General features: G+C 43.2%; 2 protein-coding genes across 5 annotated transcripts; both read left to right on the top strand.

Moving 5' to 3' along the window:
- The first annotated feature begins 537 nt into the window (after window positions 1-537).
- Window positions 538-14210, top strand: il12rb1 (interleukin 12 receptor subunit beta 1). 3 transcript variants are annotated; one of them, XM_053886873.1, is made up of 15 exons: window positions 538-667; window positions 3351-3471; window positions 4832-4980; window positions 6751-6893; window positions 6956-7001; window positions 7157-7279; window positions 9488-9564; window positions 9636-9858; window positions 9927-10067; window positions 10604-10690; window positions 10766-10921; window positions 11009-11191; window positions 11276-11339; window positions 13036-13111; window positions 13595-14210. In XM_053886873.1, the coding sequence occupies exons 1-15, from the start codon at window positions 604-606 to the stop codon at window positions 13871-13873; spliced, it is 1932 nt and encodes a 643-aa protein (XP_053742848.1). In that variant the 5' UTR covers window positions 538-603; the 3' UTR covers window positions 13874-14210. The 3 variants fall into 3 exon arrangements, with proteins under 3 accessions (XP_053742848.1, XP_053742840.1, XP_053742856.1); XM_053886865.1 differs by lacking the exon at window positions 538-667 and having other exon boundaries at window positions 2657-3471; XM_053886881.1 differs by lacking the exons at window positions 538-667; window positions 3351-3471 and having other exon boundaries at window positions 4956-4976.
- A 1289-nt stretch (window positions 14211-15499) lies between these two features.
- klhl26 (kelch-like family member 26) lies at window positions 15500-20159 on the top strand. Of its 2 annotated transcripts, XM_053853293.1 has the most exons (3): window positions 15500-15756; window positions 16427-16609; window positions 17771-20159. In XM_053853293.1, the coding sequence occupies exons 1-3, from the start codon at window positions 15707-15709 to the stop codon at window positions 19350-19352; spliced, it is 1815 nt and encodes a 604-aa protein (XP_053709268.1). In that variant the 5' UTR covers window positions 15500-15706; the 3' UTR covers window positions 19353-20159. The 2 variants fall into 2 exon arrangements, with proteins under 2 accessions (XP_053709268.1, XP_053709269.1); XM_053853294.1 differs by lacking the exon at window positions 16427-16609.
- Window positions 20160-20352: the final 193 nt, after the last annotated feature.

The raw sequence follows: 20352 nt of genomic DNA, 5'->3' as shown, positions 1-20352 counted from the left end.
TACAATAACACAGTCAACGAATAATAAGGAATATAATGTCATATATATATATATGACATTATATATATATATAAATTCGTTTTGAAATGAAGTGTCCCCGGCACCCGCCACCAGATGAGGGCGGCAGAGACTGCTGCTGCGCCTGGTGACAGTTACTGGAGCAGAGAACACTGGTGCCAATCCTCATTTTGCTGGTGGCCTTTTGCAGAACTGGACCTGCTGAAGAAGGGCTGGGCGTGGTGGTGTGGTGTGGTGTGGTGTGGTGTGGCGGGGGGTATCACAGTGGATTGCAGCGAACATGTGTTTAAGCTGTGGTGGGAAACTTTTGCCTGAGAACAGAGCGACAGTCGGAACAAAGATCTCAGGTTTGCTCAGAGCAGGATGAACCTGATCTCATTTTGTCATTTGAATGAGCGAGTGAAACAAACCTTTGCCGAGTTTTACTTTCAGAATCTGTCAGCGTTCACAGCCCTCCCCCCCTCCTCCCGCCTCTCACCTCAGAATTTGTGCCACATGCACAAAACCAGACCTGAAACGTCTGAGAACAGCATCAGGTTCTGCAAAGGCAGGTCAAGAGCTGGAGATCTTTATCGCCGGAGGAAGATGATGGAAGCATCTCTAGCGACGTTGGCGGCGTGGCTCATTTGGTTTGATCTTATCAGCCCAGGTAAATCGCTTCCGTCTTCTCTTGTCACCCACCAGATGTTGGTTAGCTCTTCGCCATGTGGTTTCATCGCTGGTTATCAGTCACCACGCTCAAAAGGAAACATCAGAAAACCTTGTTCTGTTGTTGGACCTGTCACTCGCAAGCATATCTGAACCTGCTCAGACCTGTTGTCGTTTCTGATCATCTCATATTGAGTGACAACCTCACTGTCTTCACTCTTGCTTCCTGTCGCTGTGTGACAGTGCTTCTGAACCACATGCCGTAGCAGGTCTCACCACTGTCTCTGTCATCACTGAAATGCTGTTCCAGACCACCCAGCCTGAGAACACAAATGTATTGCTGATGCATGACACATGAATATACTAGGTATCGTAGAGTTTGAGGGTAAAGTTATTACCTGAGATAAAAGAGTGTTTGCTTTCAGTTACTGTGTGATTTATTCCTCCACAATATGGAAGGATAAAATAACATCCAAGCATGTAGGACCTGGAGTTTTCCTCTGTAGTACATTTCAAGTGTTTATCTCTTTGGCATTAAATATTTCTTTTGTTCAGCATCTGTAATGTTGAGCTTGCAACAAACCTTGAAAGTTATTTGCCCTTTGACACTGAAGGACGTGACTTGTGTCCAGTTTTCTTTTCTTTGAAATCGGAATTACCAGGAATCCACACAGGCATACAAATACAAAAGTACATGAAGTGTAGATGTGTGACCGGGGAGGGCCAAAAATGACCAAAAATGACATATTGATGAAAAAAAAAACCCAAAATAATAGCTTAAACAAATAAACATACTATTTCATATTTATTCATACAGTTATTTGATCATTGATGTTTCTGTTTTATCCTGCTGTTATGACTCAAGAAGCGGGGCGGGACCCAAGTGCAGTGATGAGGAACTTACAGGAGGCAAGGTGCGGAGCAACAATTCACAACAATGAAACCAGAACAGAAAGCGTCACTGAACCGGGAGAAACAAAGAGAAGTCTAAATGTCCAAAATCAAAGAGTAACCAAACCGGGAGAATCAAACTAACTTGTATCTGTAAACAAAGAGACAAAAACACAACAACAGAAATAGTAAATCACAAAACAAAGCATGAAACGAGCAGAAACAGAGGAAGGAACAAAACACTAACACCAGGGTTTCAGAAAGAGTAATCCAGATAAGCAGACAAGCGCGCAGAGAGAAAACAAACAAGGAGAGCCAATTTACCACAGGAACAAGAGGAGCCCATCTGGCACACGTTGCTGGAGTGCAGGTGTTCTTATACACAGGTGATGAGGGGATGGTTGGCTCCAGGCGTGTGCCACAAAACAGGGAGGAAGAAGGGAGAAAGCAAAACAGGAGTCATGGAAACACAATGAAAGAGGATCATGACACCTGCTTTGAGAGTGAAGTTAGAACCGCCCACTTAATTGACAGAAGACAGAGACAGAAATGCAGAAATAAATAAATGTGGAAATACAGAAATAGGCAAATGAGTAAATCAAATAATGAATGAATAAATGTGAAAATGTAAAACTAAATAAACATATATGGAAAACAATAAATAAATACATTTAAATACAAGCATAAATGAGTAAATGCATGTCTAAATAAATCTAAAATATGGATATGCATTTATTTACATTTTTATTTATGCATTTATTTATTCTTTCATCCATTTATTTGTTCTTTCATTTCAGCATTTATTTATTTATTTCTTCATTTATCAGTATGTCATTTTTGGGCCCGACACAACTTTTTTAGTTGAGTGGAGAGCACAATGACTCAACACAGCCAACTCAGCCGGATCCAGGTCGACTACAGCTCTAGCTCTACATGGTGCCTCCACACCAGATCTGCTGCTGATCAGCTGTTATTTGGAATCTGTCATATTCCGCCTGAACCCGGGCCGGATGTCACCCATCCTGAGGCGACTGGGTCAGGTCTTGCAGTGCTGTTGGAGTAGCTGGCAGTCGCTGAAAGGTTGGTGACCCCTGACTTAGATACCATGGATATGATCTGAAATTGAGGCTGGTGAATGCCACGGCAAGAGAGCAAGTTTGCTTGACTCAGATTCTCAAGAGGAATATTCACACTCTGATGAAGATCAAAGAGTGAGACAGAAAGTGACACACAGACAATAGGATGTCCGTGATTTTAAGCAGTGCTGCGGTCATGCTGTTTCAGAGGTACTGGTGCCTCACTGTGTACAGGCACGGTCAAAACGATGGCTGAGGCAGCGGAAATGTGGGATAAGAAACACAGAAATAGCATCAGGCAGGGAAGAAACTCCACAAGAAAATACACTGTTGAGAACTGTTGAGGAGGCTGCACAGTCCCACTGGTGCCCAGCCATCATCATCATTGTTGCCCGAGAGATGAGTGGGTCAGAAAAAACATCTGTTATTTAATACAATTCACAATGGCCTGGTGTCCTCATAATGTACAAATTAGAAGAGAGCATTTCCTCTCATCCCAAACTTTGGGTCACACTAAGATTATTCTCATTTCCACGATACCTTCTTCTCTAACCATTTTCAAGCTACAGCCACTTGAAATAGTGATGTCAGAGTTGACTATTTCACTGAAAAAAACTCTTGCCGAAGGGTTAAGATTTGACTTGAGTCAAACAGGCATTTGTGAGAGTCAGAGGCCTCATCTAGTTGGTGTTCTACGTCACATTGTCCTGCATTCAGGTGCAGGGGTGGGATGTCCCTCGAGTCCTCTGTGCTACAGAAAGAGCAGCGATGCCATCGACTACATTTGCGAATGGAACATGAACGGAAGTGACAATGTGAATTTTCGTCTGTCCATCGAGTGAGTATTTCTCATGAGTCAACTTTGCCTTACTGCCTGATGAAACTACTTCTTTTAATGACTACTTCTATTTTTTTAAACACAAAGAGTGAACAAGCAAAAACAGCCATGTAATTACGAGCGAAGATCGTTTTGCCAAACCGCTCATGTCCACCACATTGTGCATTTTTCACCCCGTAGTATTGGCAAACAAAATCCGTCCAAAGGAATGGGCAACGGAAAGAATGGATGAAATACAAACCAATGAAATCTGTGAATACAAATGAATGAACTAAATCCAAAGGAATGGATCTGAGCTTCTGCGAACATCCGTAAATTCAAATGAAGTGAATTAATGAGCGAAATCTGTAGATCCGGACAAAAAACAAAAACCATAAACTCGAACGAACTCCATTAAGCCAACCAACGGACGGACAAACAAACGAACAAAGGAAAGAACAAAGGAACAAACTAAATTTGTAAAGTACAAACCATCAAAATTGATAAAGCCAAAACAACAAAAGAACAAAATTACAAATGAAGGAACAGACGAACTGATGAATCGATCAAGGGACAAGCAAACAAATGAACAAAACCAAGGACCAACGAACATACAAAATTTAAGTACAAATGAATGAAAATTGAGAAAGCCAAAATCTGTAAGGACATAATACAAAAGAACAGATGAACAAATGGAAACAACAATGTACGAATTGTTGGAGGAAAAACTGAAATCTGGATCCAAAACAAACTAACAAAATCCTTAAATTCATATAAACAAACAAAATAAATTATGCCAAAAGAACGAACGAATGAAAGAACAAAGAAATGAAAAAAAAAATCTATAGACCAGAACGTTGCATTATCCAAAATCCATAAAACCAAAATGACAAACAAACAAAATGTGTAAATCAATAAATCGGAGCCAAAAAAAAAAAAAGAAAAAGCTGGTGGATCTAAAGTTAGCGGAACGTCAACATAGCAGTTCTTAAAGGCAGCCATTACTGTGAAAGTATGTCAAAATAAGTCTGGCTGTTGGTGAATTTTCCCTCTTTGCATACGTCACTGTAAAATGTGGGCTCGGATTAGTTCACGTGGTGTGTCACTAGAGATACACAGAAGCTGCGACCTTGTTGCCCAAATGCGTCGCATCCCTTGCTCCCACTTATTTGTCGTGCAACAGCTAATACCTGCATCACTTCATGTGTGGATCGGTCACTTTTGATGCATAGATCAAGACTGACAAGCTGAAACCAAAATAAAACCAACAGATCCAATGAAAGTATTGTACAAATATTGTTTCCTATAACACACATATTGAAAGATTCAAATACAAAACAACCGTAACATTGAATGACTTTCATCACTGTGTTTGATTCAGGGAATTTCAAAAACAGTTTGACCGGAGTCCTGTTGAGATCGCGGAAGAGGAGATCATATGCCGGCGGCCTGTTAATATTTCGGTGGAAGCATTTGATGGAAACTCTAGCTGCAGCTCTCCCATTACAACGGTTGTTCTCAAACATGTAGGTACGGGTCTCTTGTTTCTCTTCAGCTCAAGCTCCAGCTGCTTGATCGAGTGACAATATTACACTCTGCTGGAAGCTGGATCGGTATTGGCTCCGATCCAATGCCATCAGTTCTTTTTCCTAAGAACCATTCCATTCCGACATCATCAAATTCTCTTTGTGTGACATGCTGCTATGTTTTGGATTTGAAGATGTTGCGTCAAACAAGGTGTATATTCTTGCATTTTTTAATCTTCTTTCATCATCTTTGCCATGTTGCACTTCTTTCATGCCATTAAAAGGGCTCAACAAAGCAGTCTACAGTAAGCAGTGCACATCCATAAACTTCATTTCCAACTTCTTGAGTGACAAGCAGGAGGTCCCTCAAGTCCACAGTGCAATCGATTCATCCTTAACTATCACGGATGCTTCAATGTACTCTCACTTATGATAAAGAAAATGATTGAGTCATTTTGTTCTTACATGTCAGATTTACACTGTAAGGGAGAAGTTGAAACAAAGAGTTGGAATTTTGAACTTTGAGCAACTAAAGGAAGTGAATTTTGGAAAAAAATGTTTCAACTGTGAAGTGAAAACTCAACAGTTTCTATATGTGGTCCTCTTTGGTGTGTGGGCGAATCAAACTTCCCAAAGATGCTTGACTGTACATATATATATATATATATATATATATATATATATATATATATATATATATATATATATATATATATATATATATACGAGGGATGCTTCGATCAGGGTTTTTGTTGCCGATCACAAATACCGATCAGCCAGAGTGCCGATCACCACCGATCACCGATACTGATCACATGGATTGACAGTGAATTTGTAATCAAAATCATCTGAGACCTCAGATCTCTTGAATACATGATGTGAAAACACCAACCATTAAATCATTTTAATTCAGACACATTTTAATATACCTCTTCAAGAAGGAAAAAAAAAGCCTGGCTGAATGCATCAACTGTTCTCTCAAAAGGACAACTGAACATTTAATTCGATGTGAGACGTTTCACTTTGGTGAAACTCTAGAGACTGTGCTGTACTGTGTGTACTGGGACTCAGAGACTGAGAGCACGGCTTCAATGAAAGTTTCCACTCTGGATATTTTCAAAAGTTTCAGATTCAGGCGGCTAGCGAACGTTGCACCCGTCTCCAAAACGTTGACGGACTCTGTCGTTTCTGTCGCCGCATAAATGACACCTGAGAAAGGCTGGTCATCTAGCTCGGTGAATTTAATAATTATGTCTTGGGCAATTAGCTTAGCGTTCCGAATGTCACGCTCGGACCGGCGGATGTTGCTAAGCGTTAGCAGCGCTAACAGCCTGCTGTGGAGGAACCAGCGGTCTCACTTTCATGAGCATGGAAAACTCTCCAAGCTCCGCCAAGAGTTGATGCTTTAAATGCCGTTGAATTTGAAGGCGCTTCTCTGCACAGCATTTCCCTGGGCATGTGCTGCAGGATGAAAAACAGGCAGGTTTAAAGAACTTTCATAGCAGACACGCTGCTGCCCAGTGAGCAGCAAATAGGTAGGAGCGAACGCATCACAACCAGGGCGGCTTCCTCAGAGAGCCGGCTGTCTCACGTGATCGGTTGTTGTGATTGGGGACCCATCGATCAAAGCATCCCTAATATATATATATATATATATATATATATATATATATATATATATATATATATACGCCCACACCAGCTCTTTCTCGTCTTTATATTTGCATGATTTGAATGTATTTTATGTGTATTTAATTATATTTATATGTAACAGTAAAATTCCCTGCACCACAAAACATTCGATTTTCATGGTCTGGGAACAGTGTCAACCTGACCTGGATGGCCCCTGAGAATAGTCCGGCTTCAGCGGAAGTCTGGTACCGACAATACGGACACCCTGCAGACATTTGGAAAAAGGTGAAGCACATGTCTAGTTTTCAAGTGAACGCTGATGTCTGACTTTATGGGTCTTGTTGCAGTTGAACACCACCGTCCAGACACTTGGCCTGGAAGATGTGCCTTCTTGTAAGTACTACAACTTAAAAATAAAAAATGCACATCAGGAAAGTCCTCCCTTCCGCTTCATTTGAGCGGAACCTTGGCCCTTTCTGTGTGAAGTTTCCTCCCTGCACTATAGCTGGAAAAGACAAACACATTCCAACAGTTTCCTTCCCACTCAGATCAAGCATCGCTGGAAAACTTTGCAAAGAATATTTCCTACCAGTTGCGGCTCAGACACCAATCCAGAACTGCGCAAAAGCCACTGTGGAGTGACTGGTCACCTGTTGTGATAGTTCCTGCAGGTGAGCTAGTCTTTGTGGTCACGCTAAAGATGCTATGCTTCCTTCCTTCCTTCCTTCTTCTACCGCTTATCCGGGGTCGGGTCGCGGAGGCAGCATACGGAGCAGGTAAGCCCAAATTTCCCGGTCCGCACAGACCTCCTCCAGCTCATCCCGGGGGATCCCGAGGCCTTCCAAGGCCAGACCGGAGACATAATCTCTCCAGCGAGTCCTAGGTCTTCCCCGGGGTCTCCTCCCGGTAGGACATGCCCGGAACACCTCCCCAGGGAGGCGTCCAGGGGGCATCCGGATCAGATGCCCGAGCCACCTCAACTGGTTCCTCTTGATGTGGAGGAGCAGCGGCTCCACCCCGAGCTCCTCCCGGATGACCGAACTCCTCACCCTATCTCTAAGGGTGCGCCCAGCCACCCTGCGGAGGAAACTCATCTCAGCCGCTTGTATCCGCAATCTCGTCCTTTCGGTCATTACCCAAAGCTTGTGACCATAGTTGAGGGTGGGAACGTAGATCGATCGGTAAATCCAGAGCTTCGTCTTGTGACTCAGCTCCCTCTTCACCACGACGGTCCGATACAGCGACCGCATCACTGCTGCCGCTGCACCAACCCGTCTATCAACCTCACGCTCCCCTTTTCCCTCACTCGAGAACAAGACCCTAAGATACTTAAACTCCACCACTTGGGGCAAGAACTCTCCACCGACCTGGAGAGAGCAAACCACCTTATTCCGGTCTATGCTATGCATCCAATGTAATTTACATGTCCAGGGAAGCTACATGCGAAGGAAAGTCAACATAGGTCACTAAAGTCCAATTGCAAACGTCAATCAGGAAATCGTCATGTTGCGACTATCAACGCAACCATTTTTTCCATCTCCTCCTTTCACCCGCCCCTCTGCACGGCACGTGCGTCATCATATTGTCTGTGGTTTTGACAGTGAAAAACTGTCAGACCTCGGCGGTTTAAGACTGTAAGTTCTAAAAAATAAGTCAAGTACAGTAGTTGAAACAGTTTGCTTCAACAGCAATTTATTATTAAGTTTAAAAAAAAAAAAAAAAGGACAGAAATTGACAGTTAAAAATATCTACACTGTAAAAAAAAAAAGAACTCCAGAAAATGACTGTAAATGAATTTACAGGAATGAATCAGGTGTGCAGTGAAACGAGCAGCTCCTGACAGTAAGTGAACAGGTGCAATAGAGCGTGACTGTGGTCGGTTGGTATCGAAATCCCCTCAGACAAATGAGTCACTTACAATCAGTATGGGGTAGAGCCGTACTAGATTACTAGACTGTAATATATAAGAGTATAGAGAGATTTCTCGACTTTCTCCACTGTGGGACTAACAAAGCCCGTTGAATCTACCCTTGCTCTTACTCTTGAAGCAGCAATGCGTAGTTGAAGAATACTTGTTTTTGGTGGTGCTACTGGTCAAACTGTGTAATTACAAACAGTCGTAAAGCTCCCCTGTTCCGCCCCCATCCCACTTTTATTTGTTTATGAATTGCCTGCAACCACAGATGGCAATATACTCAACACTCTCCAACTTATACTAGCGAAGAGACTCTAGAAAGTTCTGTCATTTAACATCAGGAATCAAACTCTGTGATTCAGCCAGAGAGGAGAGGCTGAAGCTGCTGCGACACCGACCGACCAAGATCATGAAACTTTAATTCAACAGCACGTTTCAGAATGAAGAAAAGGAGGAGGTTTGCTGAAATGGTGATGATAAAACATTATTTTTCGTTGTGAGAATCTGTCTCTAATCTGCAGCCTACCTCTTCGTAACAACAGGGCGAACAGTGACCAACACAAACTAGTAAAGTAAAAGGCCATGTGCTGAACAAAGGCGCCACATTCCGGAGTACCTTCATGGTGACTTTAAAGGCTGGTGGCTGCAGCTGACTGGTTGGTGGAGATCATCAGGAAAACCACCGTCACTTGGCGGAATGGTTCATTATGACAGGCCAGAGCTGTAACATTTATTAAAACTGTTTTATTTACAGATGCTCATTGTAAAAGCTTTGCATATTCATATTTTATATTCATTATTAAACATAACTAACTAAACTAAACTAAAAAAATGAACTCACTCGTGCAGCGTGCCATCACAGAACGCTATAGGAGGCGGATGTAAACAAATTTATGATCACTTATGTCTGTCAAGTTTCAAACATCTTATGAAGCTGAGTGACATCACTTGTCTTTCTCTGCAGAGCTCACTCACAAGCCTGTGATTGTCGTCTCATCGGTGCTAGAAAAGGACGAGCGAAAGGTGTCAATTAAATGGAACGTAAGCATCGACATCGACATCTCCCTGTTTCGTTCGGTCTCCATCCTAAGCCGAGCTGTGCTTCTCCTCAGCCGAAACAGGCGGCAGCGGCAGCAGTCCAGGGTGTCACGTACGTCTTGTGGGAGACTATTGGGTGTCCATGTCAAACGGAGAAAGTTCACAACACCACTCAAGATTACGTGACCTCCGTGTCCAAGTCAAGCGTCTTCATCTCGGTCATTGCCAAAAACACAGCAGGGTCTTCTCCCAGAGCAATTCAACAAGTCCCATTGGATCCTGCACAGCAATTTGAAAGTAGGCTTTCACACAGCCTCCCCCCTGTCAGCAGAGTTTGGTCCTCACTTTTCTTATTTCGTCCTCAGATTGTTCCGACACTTTCCTGGAAATAGGACCACGGGCTAAAACATGTCTTGAATTGTACCCGATTCAAAATGGAGGACTGGAGCAGGATCATGCGATCACCATCACAAAAAAGACCATGAAGATGCGGCAGAGGATAAAAGGTGAGCTGCTATGTTTAAGCTCTGTGGTCTGTCTCTGTACCACAGTGTGCGTCCATTTGCGTCACTGTTGTGTGTGTGTGTGTGTGTGAGAATGGGTGAATTCCAATTCCTCCCTTAATCCTCAATCCTCGACCTCCGTGCTCAATCTTTAAACCTCAACCTCAGTCCTCAAAAGCAAGGGAAGGGAAGATTTTGTCCCTAAGAAATGGGACACTCCTTAATGCAGGTCCATCCTTAGCCTGTTGTGGATGGATTTTCTGCGGCGCATACAGCGTTCAGTGCTCCGCGGCTTATGGATCGGTGCGGCTTATGTACGAAAAAGATTTTCCTTCTAAAATTTTGTGGGTGCAGCTAATATTCCGGTGCGCTCTAAGTCCGGAAAATACGGTAAATTTAAAAATGGCTTCCTCAAAAATGGCACTTTTCTTAGGGGCCAGTGCTTGAGTGACAATACGGGTCTATCTGTGTCTGGGGTTTCTTTGACTTTGTCTTCCCGCGTGCACAGTCCTGACCTGTTTCCTGTTGTTTTCCCTCAGATAACATACGATATCTTTGCGTCCGATACCGTTGCCGCAGTTACAGACCAGAGGTTCAAGCCTGTGTCGCGTATCAAAAAGAGGGAGGTGAGTTGACACCACTCAGTCTGCTAACCTGTTGAATGTGTCACCACTGGTAATGTTGTTTCACTATTACTTCAGTTCCCCGCAAAGAACCTCAAGACTTTATTGGTTCCAGTTACTCACAAACTTCAGCAAATCTGTCATGGAGGGAAATACCGATCGAGGACCAGCAGGGTTTCGTAACGCATTACCACCTTTGCAGCGTGAAAATTGGCTCCCAGGATGAACACACAGGTCATTTTAATCTTCTTTTTTTCAGTCAGTAATTCAGTTTTTCTGCAAATAATCAGAGTTAGAATGTGAGTTTGTGTTTGTGTCCAGAGTGCCACAACATTTCTGCCTCGCGAAGATACATTGGGCCACAAATGACCCTGGAATATCAGCTGAAGAACTTGGTGGCTGGCGAGAAGTACAACATCAGCGTGGCTGGGGTGACGCGAGGAGGAAAAGGACCGGCGGCGGCAACTGTTATTCAGACGCTGCCCGACATTCAGTCCGTGAATGGTATCAGATTTTAGGGATTTTTTTTTTTTGAACAACAACAAAAATGGTACTAAAATATCCTGTCTTCTCTTCCTTCATTGCTAGTGTGGATTGCCTTGGTGTATGCAATACTGATAATACTAGCCGTCCTCATACTTGTCTTCAAAAAGTGAGTATAGTTCATTGGTCACACAGCACACACAGACAAGCCTTGACAATACCACCACTGACTGCAGGTCAGATGTGCGATAATTGGAATGGGTCAGAGGTTTCATTATTTATTTATTAAAACTAGAATCGTTTTTTGTGCTTCCATGCTGAATGTTTATAAACAAAGATTTTCTATCCACTAGCACAATCTCATCAGTCTCCGTCATCCTGTATGTTTTGGTAATGACATCACATCACATAATGTGGTGCACTGAAAAATGTCCACTGGGAAAGACAGGTTTTTTTTGGCAATTATTATGACTTTTTTTGTCATTATTGAACAGAAATGAATGCCTTAATGTCCCATCCCAAGTTTGAACTGACTGCCGCTGCTGTGATATTGCATAAATGTGTGTAGTTGGTTTTCAAATGACATATTCAGAACTGAAGTCTTCCTCACTACCTCTGTGTCAAAGTGACATTGCTGCCATCCTCTTCGCTTCCCCCTTGACAGAGCATCTGTCTCCAGGAAATCACAATGTTCAACCAACTGCTGCGATATAGTTCAATCACAGCAACTTTGGCAGTTGGACCAATCACTTTATTCTTCGACCACCGCTCAACATCCTCATATTCACTCTCACCTTGTTGAGATCAAGTCATGTGCCACTGCAAACGCTCACAACTGCCCATTCAGACGTAATGATTCTGAATCATTTCAAAAATGTCCACATTCCATTATTTAAATTTATATGAGACAGAACTAAAAAGTGCAACGTGCCATTACCTGAACACTAAATGGATTGGATGTAAATAAAAATATATAACAGAAAAGATGTACTTACATTAGCATAGTTTTTTTAAAAGAATTGTATTATGTTCATTGATGCGTTTGCATTTGCAGTTGACCTACTGGTTACTCTTTGCAAATAAAGTATATTTTGTCGCAGACTGAACCGCAAAACTGACGCTAGTTTTTTTGCTAGCTAACTTGCAAACGTCCTTATTTCCTGTCAAGTTGTTCCAGAACCGTAAACCTTCACCGCAATTTTTCTGAAAATCTGCTGTAGAATCAGACATTTTTGACCGCAACATTCGATAAAAAGGTCTGCGAAATCCAAGAGGGACTGATCTATACATTATCTATAACACTCTTGGAAGTCGATGTCGCAGACAAACCCCCATCGATCAGGTGGATACGCCCACTCGTGGATCAAAAGCAGAAATTGCTTGCAAACTCCCACGGACCCCAAAACGCCAAGGGTCACGGGCTGAGCAGAATGAATTGTTTTGAACAGTCTTTAAATGGCGTTTATTGATCAGAAAAAGGAGTTTAAACTGAATGTGAAATGTCCTCCTTCCCCTCTGACTCACAACACTGGAGACAAAACTGAATTTACCAGCATCAATTGTGGGGATTTTCTTTGACCAATCATTGTAGGTTAGGATGCGATTTTCTTTGTATTTATAGCTCTTGCAGGCCACACAAATGACAAGGCAGCTGGGTTTGGCCCCCAGGTCTTGTGTTTGACTGACACCAAAATAACTGTTCTGCTCCGTGAGAGTGGTAGTTGTGGACATTCAAAGGCTGCATGAGGCCATATTGAAGCATTGAATGACTTCAAGTGAGAAGCTTTTCATGTGAAAGGTCTTTCAAGTCAAGAAGTCAAGAATGATTCCCTCCTCCACCCACTTTTTTCTTGTTTCTTGTCCAGGTTTCAGGGCAGAATACTCCCACCTGTGCCGAAGCCCATCATCCATAATTTTGACAGAAGGCAAGCAGGAAATCAGGTTTGTCAAATGTTAACCATGTGGCAATAAAGTATGACATGCCAATGCCTCAAAGTGAAGAACGCTATTCTGCTCAGCGCTGAGCACCCTATGACTGAAGGCACAGTCAAAGGGTGTTGCCTTTTCGGAGAATTGAACAGGGAATTCCCTGGTGAAGTCTCTGAGAGTAAAGCAGAACATGCCACACATTAGAAGAAGATGAAGAATTCTATTTTTATCTATGTTTACGGCTTAAATACTGGACTTGGGGAGACATTTAAATTAATCTGGATTAATAATCGGAATATTCTGCTACAGTTATCCACATTATTCCATTTTTAAATAGGGCTTTCAGGCATATAATTAAATACCAGTTTTGGGTAAGTAGCAATGCAATACTTTTATCTGTAGTTCAGTGAAATGGCCATGGTGAGAGGCCAGAACTGTTAAGAGAGTCACAAACCTTACAGATACGTGTGTGTCAGTGACTCTGATCATCCCCAGACTATGTCGGAGAAACTGGAGGCGCCGCTGCAGCAGGAAGAGGAGCAGGTGCACGAGTTCACGTTGCACCAGAAACCGCCAGAAGATACCCACCTGGGTGTGGTTGAGCAGCTGGCAATGGAAGAAACGTGGGGTTACACCGACTCCTCGCACGAGACCTGTTCAAACCCAGAATTAACAGAACTTGATGACGCAGAGGAGACGAAATGCGATCTGGTGGAGGCTCAGCTCACCTCGCTCTTGTACAAGAGGGGGCTAGTGTTCGATGAAGCCAGATGACTGTTTGTGTTCTGACGACAAAACCATCTTGTGTCATGCGTTTTCTTTGTTTATTTGTTTTTATCACGATAATTTTCTCTACTTTGTCGCACAGATGAAGCTGAGGCGCTGTTTGTTTTCAGCATTAGTTGATTAGCGGTAACACATTTTTCTGGGGGAATAACTGTCCGACTAACTGTTGTCGATAAACAATATTATTGTCAACATTATTTTGAGACCAAATGAACCATTAATGTAATGATGTATAAAAAAAGCACACCGTTTCAAATGTAATGTCTTAGTATTTTACCATTGTAGTCGAAATATCTAAAATAAAATAAGAAAATAAATGAAAAAATAAAATAAAATACAATATAAAATGCATTCATATTCCTAGTTGACAAACTTGAACTTAATACGTTTTGTGCTTTGGTACGAAGCTTGTGTTACAAGTGTGTTGAATGATTATTGGACTATTCATTTCTACGAAATTACGTTTATTTAATGTTTATCTTAAGACCACTTTGCTTTTGTGAAAAGTCAATCATGTGAGGGGAAAAGCGGATGTGCGCTGTCAATGCTAACCATGTGGCGGGAAGTGGCCTGATTGCTACTAGGATGTCTCATGTCAGGTAGACTGAGGTTAAACCATGAAAAAAGTTCATGTGGCGCTTTGTTCTCGACCTCTGTGATGGTAAGCGGGTTCTTTTTGCTGTGACTGATCAAGAAGCGGAAAACTGAGGTACTGGAAGTGCAAACTCAGATGATGCGAATATGAGCCACAGCAAAATGAGAAACTTTCCCTGACACCAAGGTTCAGGAGAAGCCCTTTTGATTTGATGCAAATAGGCACCTTGTCAAACTCAATGGCCGCAAGAATATACATGGATTAAAAGGTCACTGAAAGTCAAAGTAGAATGTGATATCAAACACGATATTTATTTTAATTTTAATATTACATTTTAGCATGAAGTCGCTCCATGGTTTGTGTCAAAATATAAAAAGAAATTGAGGCACTTTTTCCTCCTTGAGAATATACATTTTTATAAGAGCTGCTTCCCTCAAAACTTGCAGTTGACATTTTCTTTATATTTTTGTGTCAAAATATCAATATTTGTTGAGAGTTAGACTGCTAGATTTGTTAGACTGCTTTTGCTGGCCACATAAAATGTGGTGGGCCACATTTGGCCTCGGGGTCTTGTTGTGACACAGTTCACAGTACAAGTGTGTTTCCACACCGACAACACTTACAATGGCTTCCAAAAATGCAATACATTTTGGGACTTTTAATTTGAAACAAAGACAATATGTAAAGGAGTAACAGAAATATACTCGTTTTCCTTTCTGTATTTTATGATGTATTATATGAAAGTAAAAAAAAAAATCATATAATACATCATAAAATACAGACAGGAAAGCGAATTTTTTTTTTCATATAATACATCATAAAATACAGAGAGGAAAGCGAGTACATTTCTGTTACTCTTTTACATATTGTCTTTGTTTCAAATTAAAAGTCCCAAAATGTATTGCATTTTTGGATTTTTGTGTGTGTGTGTGATGTATGTTTACGTCATGGGGGATGGCTGATGCGCATGCGCAGCAGTCGCTACGGTGTTTTCTCTTCGACGCAATAGCGATGTCTGGCGGCTGAGGAGGACAATTGCAGATCGACCAGCAGGTAGGAGGTCAGCACCGTCACCATCCCCGGATCCAGAAGTGTTCACCACCGCCGCCGCCTGCAGCTGCACCTCCCCGGTCTGGTCCGACACACTGCCCTCGGGATGAGCGGAAAGACGTGCAGTCAAGTTCAACTTTAGACAATGCTACATGTTTGGTTCCTGGTGGTAGAAGATGGCAGAATCGGATGGTGGCGATTTTGCTTCGAATCATCCACAGAGCAGGTGAGTGAGCCGGTGTGAGGCCGACCGACCGGCCCGCTCCCGCGATTTATTGACGGTATTCCACCACGTCCCTATGACCTCAGTCCAGCAGGGGACGTCGGTGTTTGAGATTAGGAAAGACCGAGGAGGCACCTCAGGCCTCCGCCTGCAAGAACTCGTCAAATAAATAATACGTATCACTACGTGGTGTTTTTAAGAATCGCTCCATTTCGTGTTGTGTACTCTAAGGACCTTGCAAGTAATATCGATTATCGAGAAATGTAATAATTTAATATAAATAATGACGTTTGATATGAATAATATGACATTGAATCTGCTTATGCATGTAATAAAACACCTTCAGAACTTGGTTTTAACTGTCACAGTGAAAGGCATATAAATGTTTGATGTGTGTTTAAATCAAAATGCTTAATATTGAAATGTTTTAAAGCAATGTTGTGAAGCAGGCAGTGGAAAATGATACTTTTGTTTCTTTAACTCACCAATATAAGTAGATGCACATTTTCATAGTTATGAAACATCTTTATATTTACTCTTCATGTGCAGACCATACCGTTACTAGTTGAACATTCAGAGTCTGAGGTCATCCTGCCTAAAGGCTGGGAGTGAATGTACGGAGCGCCAGTGTTCCTTGATTCCCTGGGTGTGACAAGGTCTTTTTGTCTTGCAGTATGGCAAACAAGAATAGCACCCTGCGCTGCACCTTCTCAGCTCCGAGCCACAGTGCCACCCTCCTCCAGGGCCTGTCGGTCTTGAGGGCTCAGGGTCAACTACTAGACGTCGTGCTGGCCATCAATGAGGAGCGATTCCAGGTCCACAAAGCTGTGCTGGCTGCTTGTAGTGATTATTTCAGGTTAGTCTGGATCATGAGAGCTTTCATGTCCATTTAGGTTTTAAATTCCGAGCACTCAGAGGCTCGTGCTGGCCATTATTTACGCGCAGCGCACTCACAGGTTAAGTGTGCGTCCAAAGTAGTCGAGTAATAAGAGAACGTTTAGGTTTTCAAAACCCATCACCTAATATATTCATGAAAGTTTTTCATGTTTAACACATTGCCCCTTCAAACCAGGAGCCCTTTCATGTTACTCAAGATTTCTAAAAATACTCAATGAATTGTTTCGTTCTTTAAATTACTTAATTGAAAAACCTGATGCCCCTATATGAATAGTAATGTATTGTGTTCCTTCGCTGTACGCCTGTTTTACCTACAAATATGTCCTCAACTGATGACATTTTAGAACATGATTAACATCAGGCTTTTTAGGTGGGATTTCTTCTTTGACTTTTACAATAAAATTGAATGAACATATCAAAGTGAGGTCAAACTGGAGAACAGTCTTGAAACAGACCGGATAAAATGGTGCTCACTGGCCTGACCTCAGGCGCATCATGACAGTGCATGAGTTTACATCTGACTGCAGTGCTCAGTCTCACTGTCAGTTTGTGCTGCGTTATTTGGGACGCTCACAATGCTTCTCCGTCTTAAAGGTCCAGATCAGCAGGGCACGATTGCTATTGTTATCTAACTTCATGTTGCAAGGAACATGGCGGCAACGACTGCTAGGAAGGCTTGAGTCAGTCAATATTTTTAAAAAGTTAAGTGAAGTTACCAAAGAAAACAGTAGGAAAAACAGGGCGTCTTCAAGACATCCTGCCTGTGTGTAGGGCGTCAGGCAAGAGGCGACACCCTGCACACCCTGGAGTCTGAGGAACAGATTTATCTGTGATCGACACCATTATACAGCGGACTCCCACACTTGTGAATTTATGGAGAATCATGAAAATGAAAAGTTAAAAATTCAAAGTGAGTTTTCAGAATTTCACAAAGTATTTAAGGATGTCTAAGTCAAAGATGGAAAAAATGTTGTGGAGTTTCTGTTCACCTTGGATTGTGTTATACTATAGTATGTAGTAATACATTTGTAATACAGTGACAGAGAGCTACATCTGTCAAGCTTGCTTCTCGTCCTGGTGTTGCACGAGTGTGACACGATCGATCATGCTTGTGTTGCAGGGCTATGTTTACTGGAGGCATGAGGGAGTCGAATCAAAGCACCATCGAGCTGAAGGGTTTGTCCGCCCGAGGGCTCAAGCACATCATTGACTTTGCCTACAGTTCAGAGGTCACATTAGACCTGGACTGCATCCAGGATGTCCTCGGTGCAGCCGTCTTTCTCCAGATGGTGCCGGTCGTGGAGCTGTGCGAAGAGTTCCTGAAGTCCGCGATGAGCGTGGAGACGTGTTTGCACATCGGCCAGATGGCCACCACCTTCAGCCTGTCCTCTCTTAAGGAGTCGGTGGACGCCTTCACCTTTCACCACTTCCTGCAGATATCCAAGGAAGAGGACTTCCTGCACATTCCCATGGAGCGCCTTGTTTTCTTCCTGAAGAGCAACAAGCTGAAGAACTGCAGTGAGATCGACCTCTTCCATGCCGCCATCAGATGGCTCCGCCACGACGAGTGTCGTCGCGCCGAGGCCAGCAACGTCCTCTGCCATGTCCGCTTCCCGCTCATGCGCTCTTCCGAGCTGGTGGACAACATTCAAACGGTGGATATCATGGTGGAGGACATGTTGTGCCGCCAGTACTTACTAGAAGCCTTCAATTACCAGATTCTTCCCTTCCGACAACACGAAATGCAGTGTCCTCGGACCCTCATTCGCTCCGATGTCATGTCCCTGATAACGTTTGGGGGTACACCGTACACCGACAACGACCGCACGGTGAGCACCAAAGTCTTCTTCCTGCCAGACCTCGCCTCTCGCCAGTTCAAAGAGCTCACAGAAATGGAGACGGCGTGCAGCCATGCCTGCGTGGCTGTTCTCGATAACTTTGTTTACGTGGTCGGGGGACAGCACTTGCAGTATCGCAGCGGCGAGGGCGCCGTGGACATGTGTTACCGCTTTGACCCTCACCTGAGTCAATGGCTGCGCATCCAACCGATGCAGGAAGCACGGATTCAATTCCAGCTGAATGTGCTGCATGGACTATTATATGCCACCGGAGGGCGCAATCGTTCCGGTAGTCTGTCGTCGGTGGAGTGCTATTGTCCAAAGAAGAACGAGTGGACCTATGTGGAGCCGTTAAAACGCAGGATATGGGGTCATGCGGGCTCCCCGTGCGGAGACAAGCTGTACGTCTCCGGTGGTTACGGCATATCCTTGGACGATAAGAAGACCCTTCATTCCTACGACCCGGCCACCGATCAGTGGGACTTCAGGGCTCCCATGAACAAACCCAGAGTTCTGCACGCCATGATCAGCTGCGGGGACCGGGTCTACGCCCTGGGGGGTCGGATGGACAACGTGGACCGCTGCTTTGACGTGCTGGATGTGGAGTATTATGTTCCGGAGAGCGACCAGTGGACCACTGTCACCCCCATGAGGGCGGGTCAGTCTGAGGCGGGGTGCTGCCTCCTAGACAGGAAGATCTTCATTGTTGGAGGCTACAACTGGCACCTGAATAACGTCACGAGCATCGTCCAGGTTTACAACACTGACACCGATGAGTGGGAGAGAGACTTGCACTTCCCCGAGTCCTTTGCTGGAATTGCCTGTACCCCAGTTATACTTCCACAAAGCACCACGCAACGCTGACCTGGAGCCGTCACGAGTTCCAGGTCCTCATCACTGTGTCCTCTTTTTGGGTGCAGTATTGCATTTTAAAATCGTAAGACAAACATTCCGAGGACAGGAAATTATTAGCAAAAGTTAAAAGTTACTTATTTAATAACCCTCATTTTAATGGAACTACAGCTTGACGGTTTTTGTTTTGTATCAAGTCAAATATAACAAACGTGTAGACAGTTTGATTGTAAGTCGAGTGGAACCTCATCCTCATTCTACAAGCACAAAAACGGAGCTGTCAGCATGTGTCAGTATTGATATCAAATCGATGAGCATAAAAATGCGCATGTTTGGTTGTTGTGTTTCCTCCACCTGAAACCTCAGTCATGCTTCTTATTAATCTCCAGGCTCCACTTTTCAGGACCACAACACACTACCTACTGAAGGAGATGTTCTCCAGTTCACTGTATTTGTTGACACTGCAGTCGCATCAATCATTAATGTTTCTGTGGGAGTACTACCATCCGCTGCTCTTCCACTCTGCCCACTCTGCACATTTTAAACGTTCATTGATGCTTCCGTCAACTTTGATTCCAACTGCATCGCGGCACTTTCCTGGGCAGACAATCCTGCTCTCCTCATGAATATTGTTCATTTTTTGATAGGAATCAATGAAGGTAAAAGCAGTCTATCTGCTTCTCTCCTTGTTTGTTCGTGGTTTCCTTTTATCTGTACATTATAAATACATGATACTGTACTGTGTTTCAAGTGCAATACGAAGGGGAGCTGAGGGGAATGTAGGCTTGTCTGTGTGTCCTTTATTAAAGATTTATCCTCTTTCACAAACGCTCTCAAATGTGACTCCTTATGTTCATAATCCTGAGTCTGTAGAGGTTCATGACTCATTCAACATTTAGTAAAAAAACACTCATTGTCGGTGAGCTTACCCTGAGGAGAGAAACCTGCCTGTCTCGCTCGCTGCTGAAATATTTACATGTTAGTGTATCTGACCGACACACAGAAACATCGC

The sequence above is a fragment of the Synchiropus splendidus genome, chromosome 1, assembly GCF_027744825.2.
Source record: "Synchiropus splendidus isolate RoL2022-P1 chromosome 1, RoL_Sspl_1.0, whole genome shotgun sequence".
In the NCBI taxonomy this organism is placed as follows: domain Eukaryota; kingdom Metazoa; phylum Chordata; class Actinopteri; order Syngnathiformes; family Callionymidae; genus Synchiropus; species Synchiropus splendidus.
The sequence above is the reverse complement of the archived record's forward strand: the minus strand, read 5'-3'. Positions and strand labels throughout refer to the sequence as shown.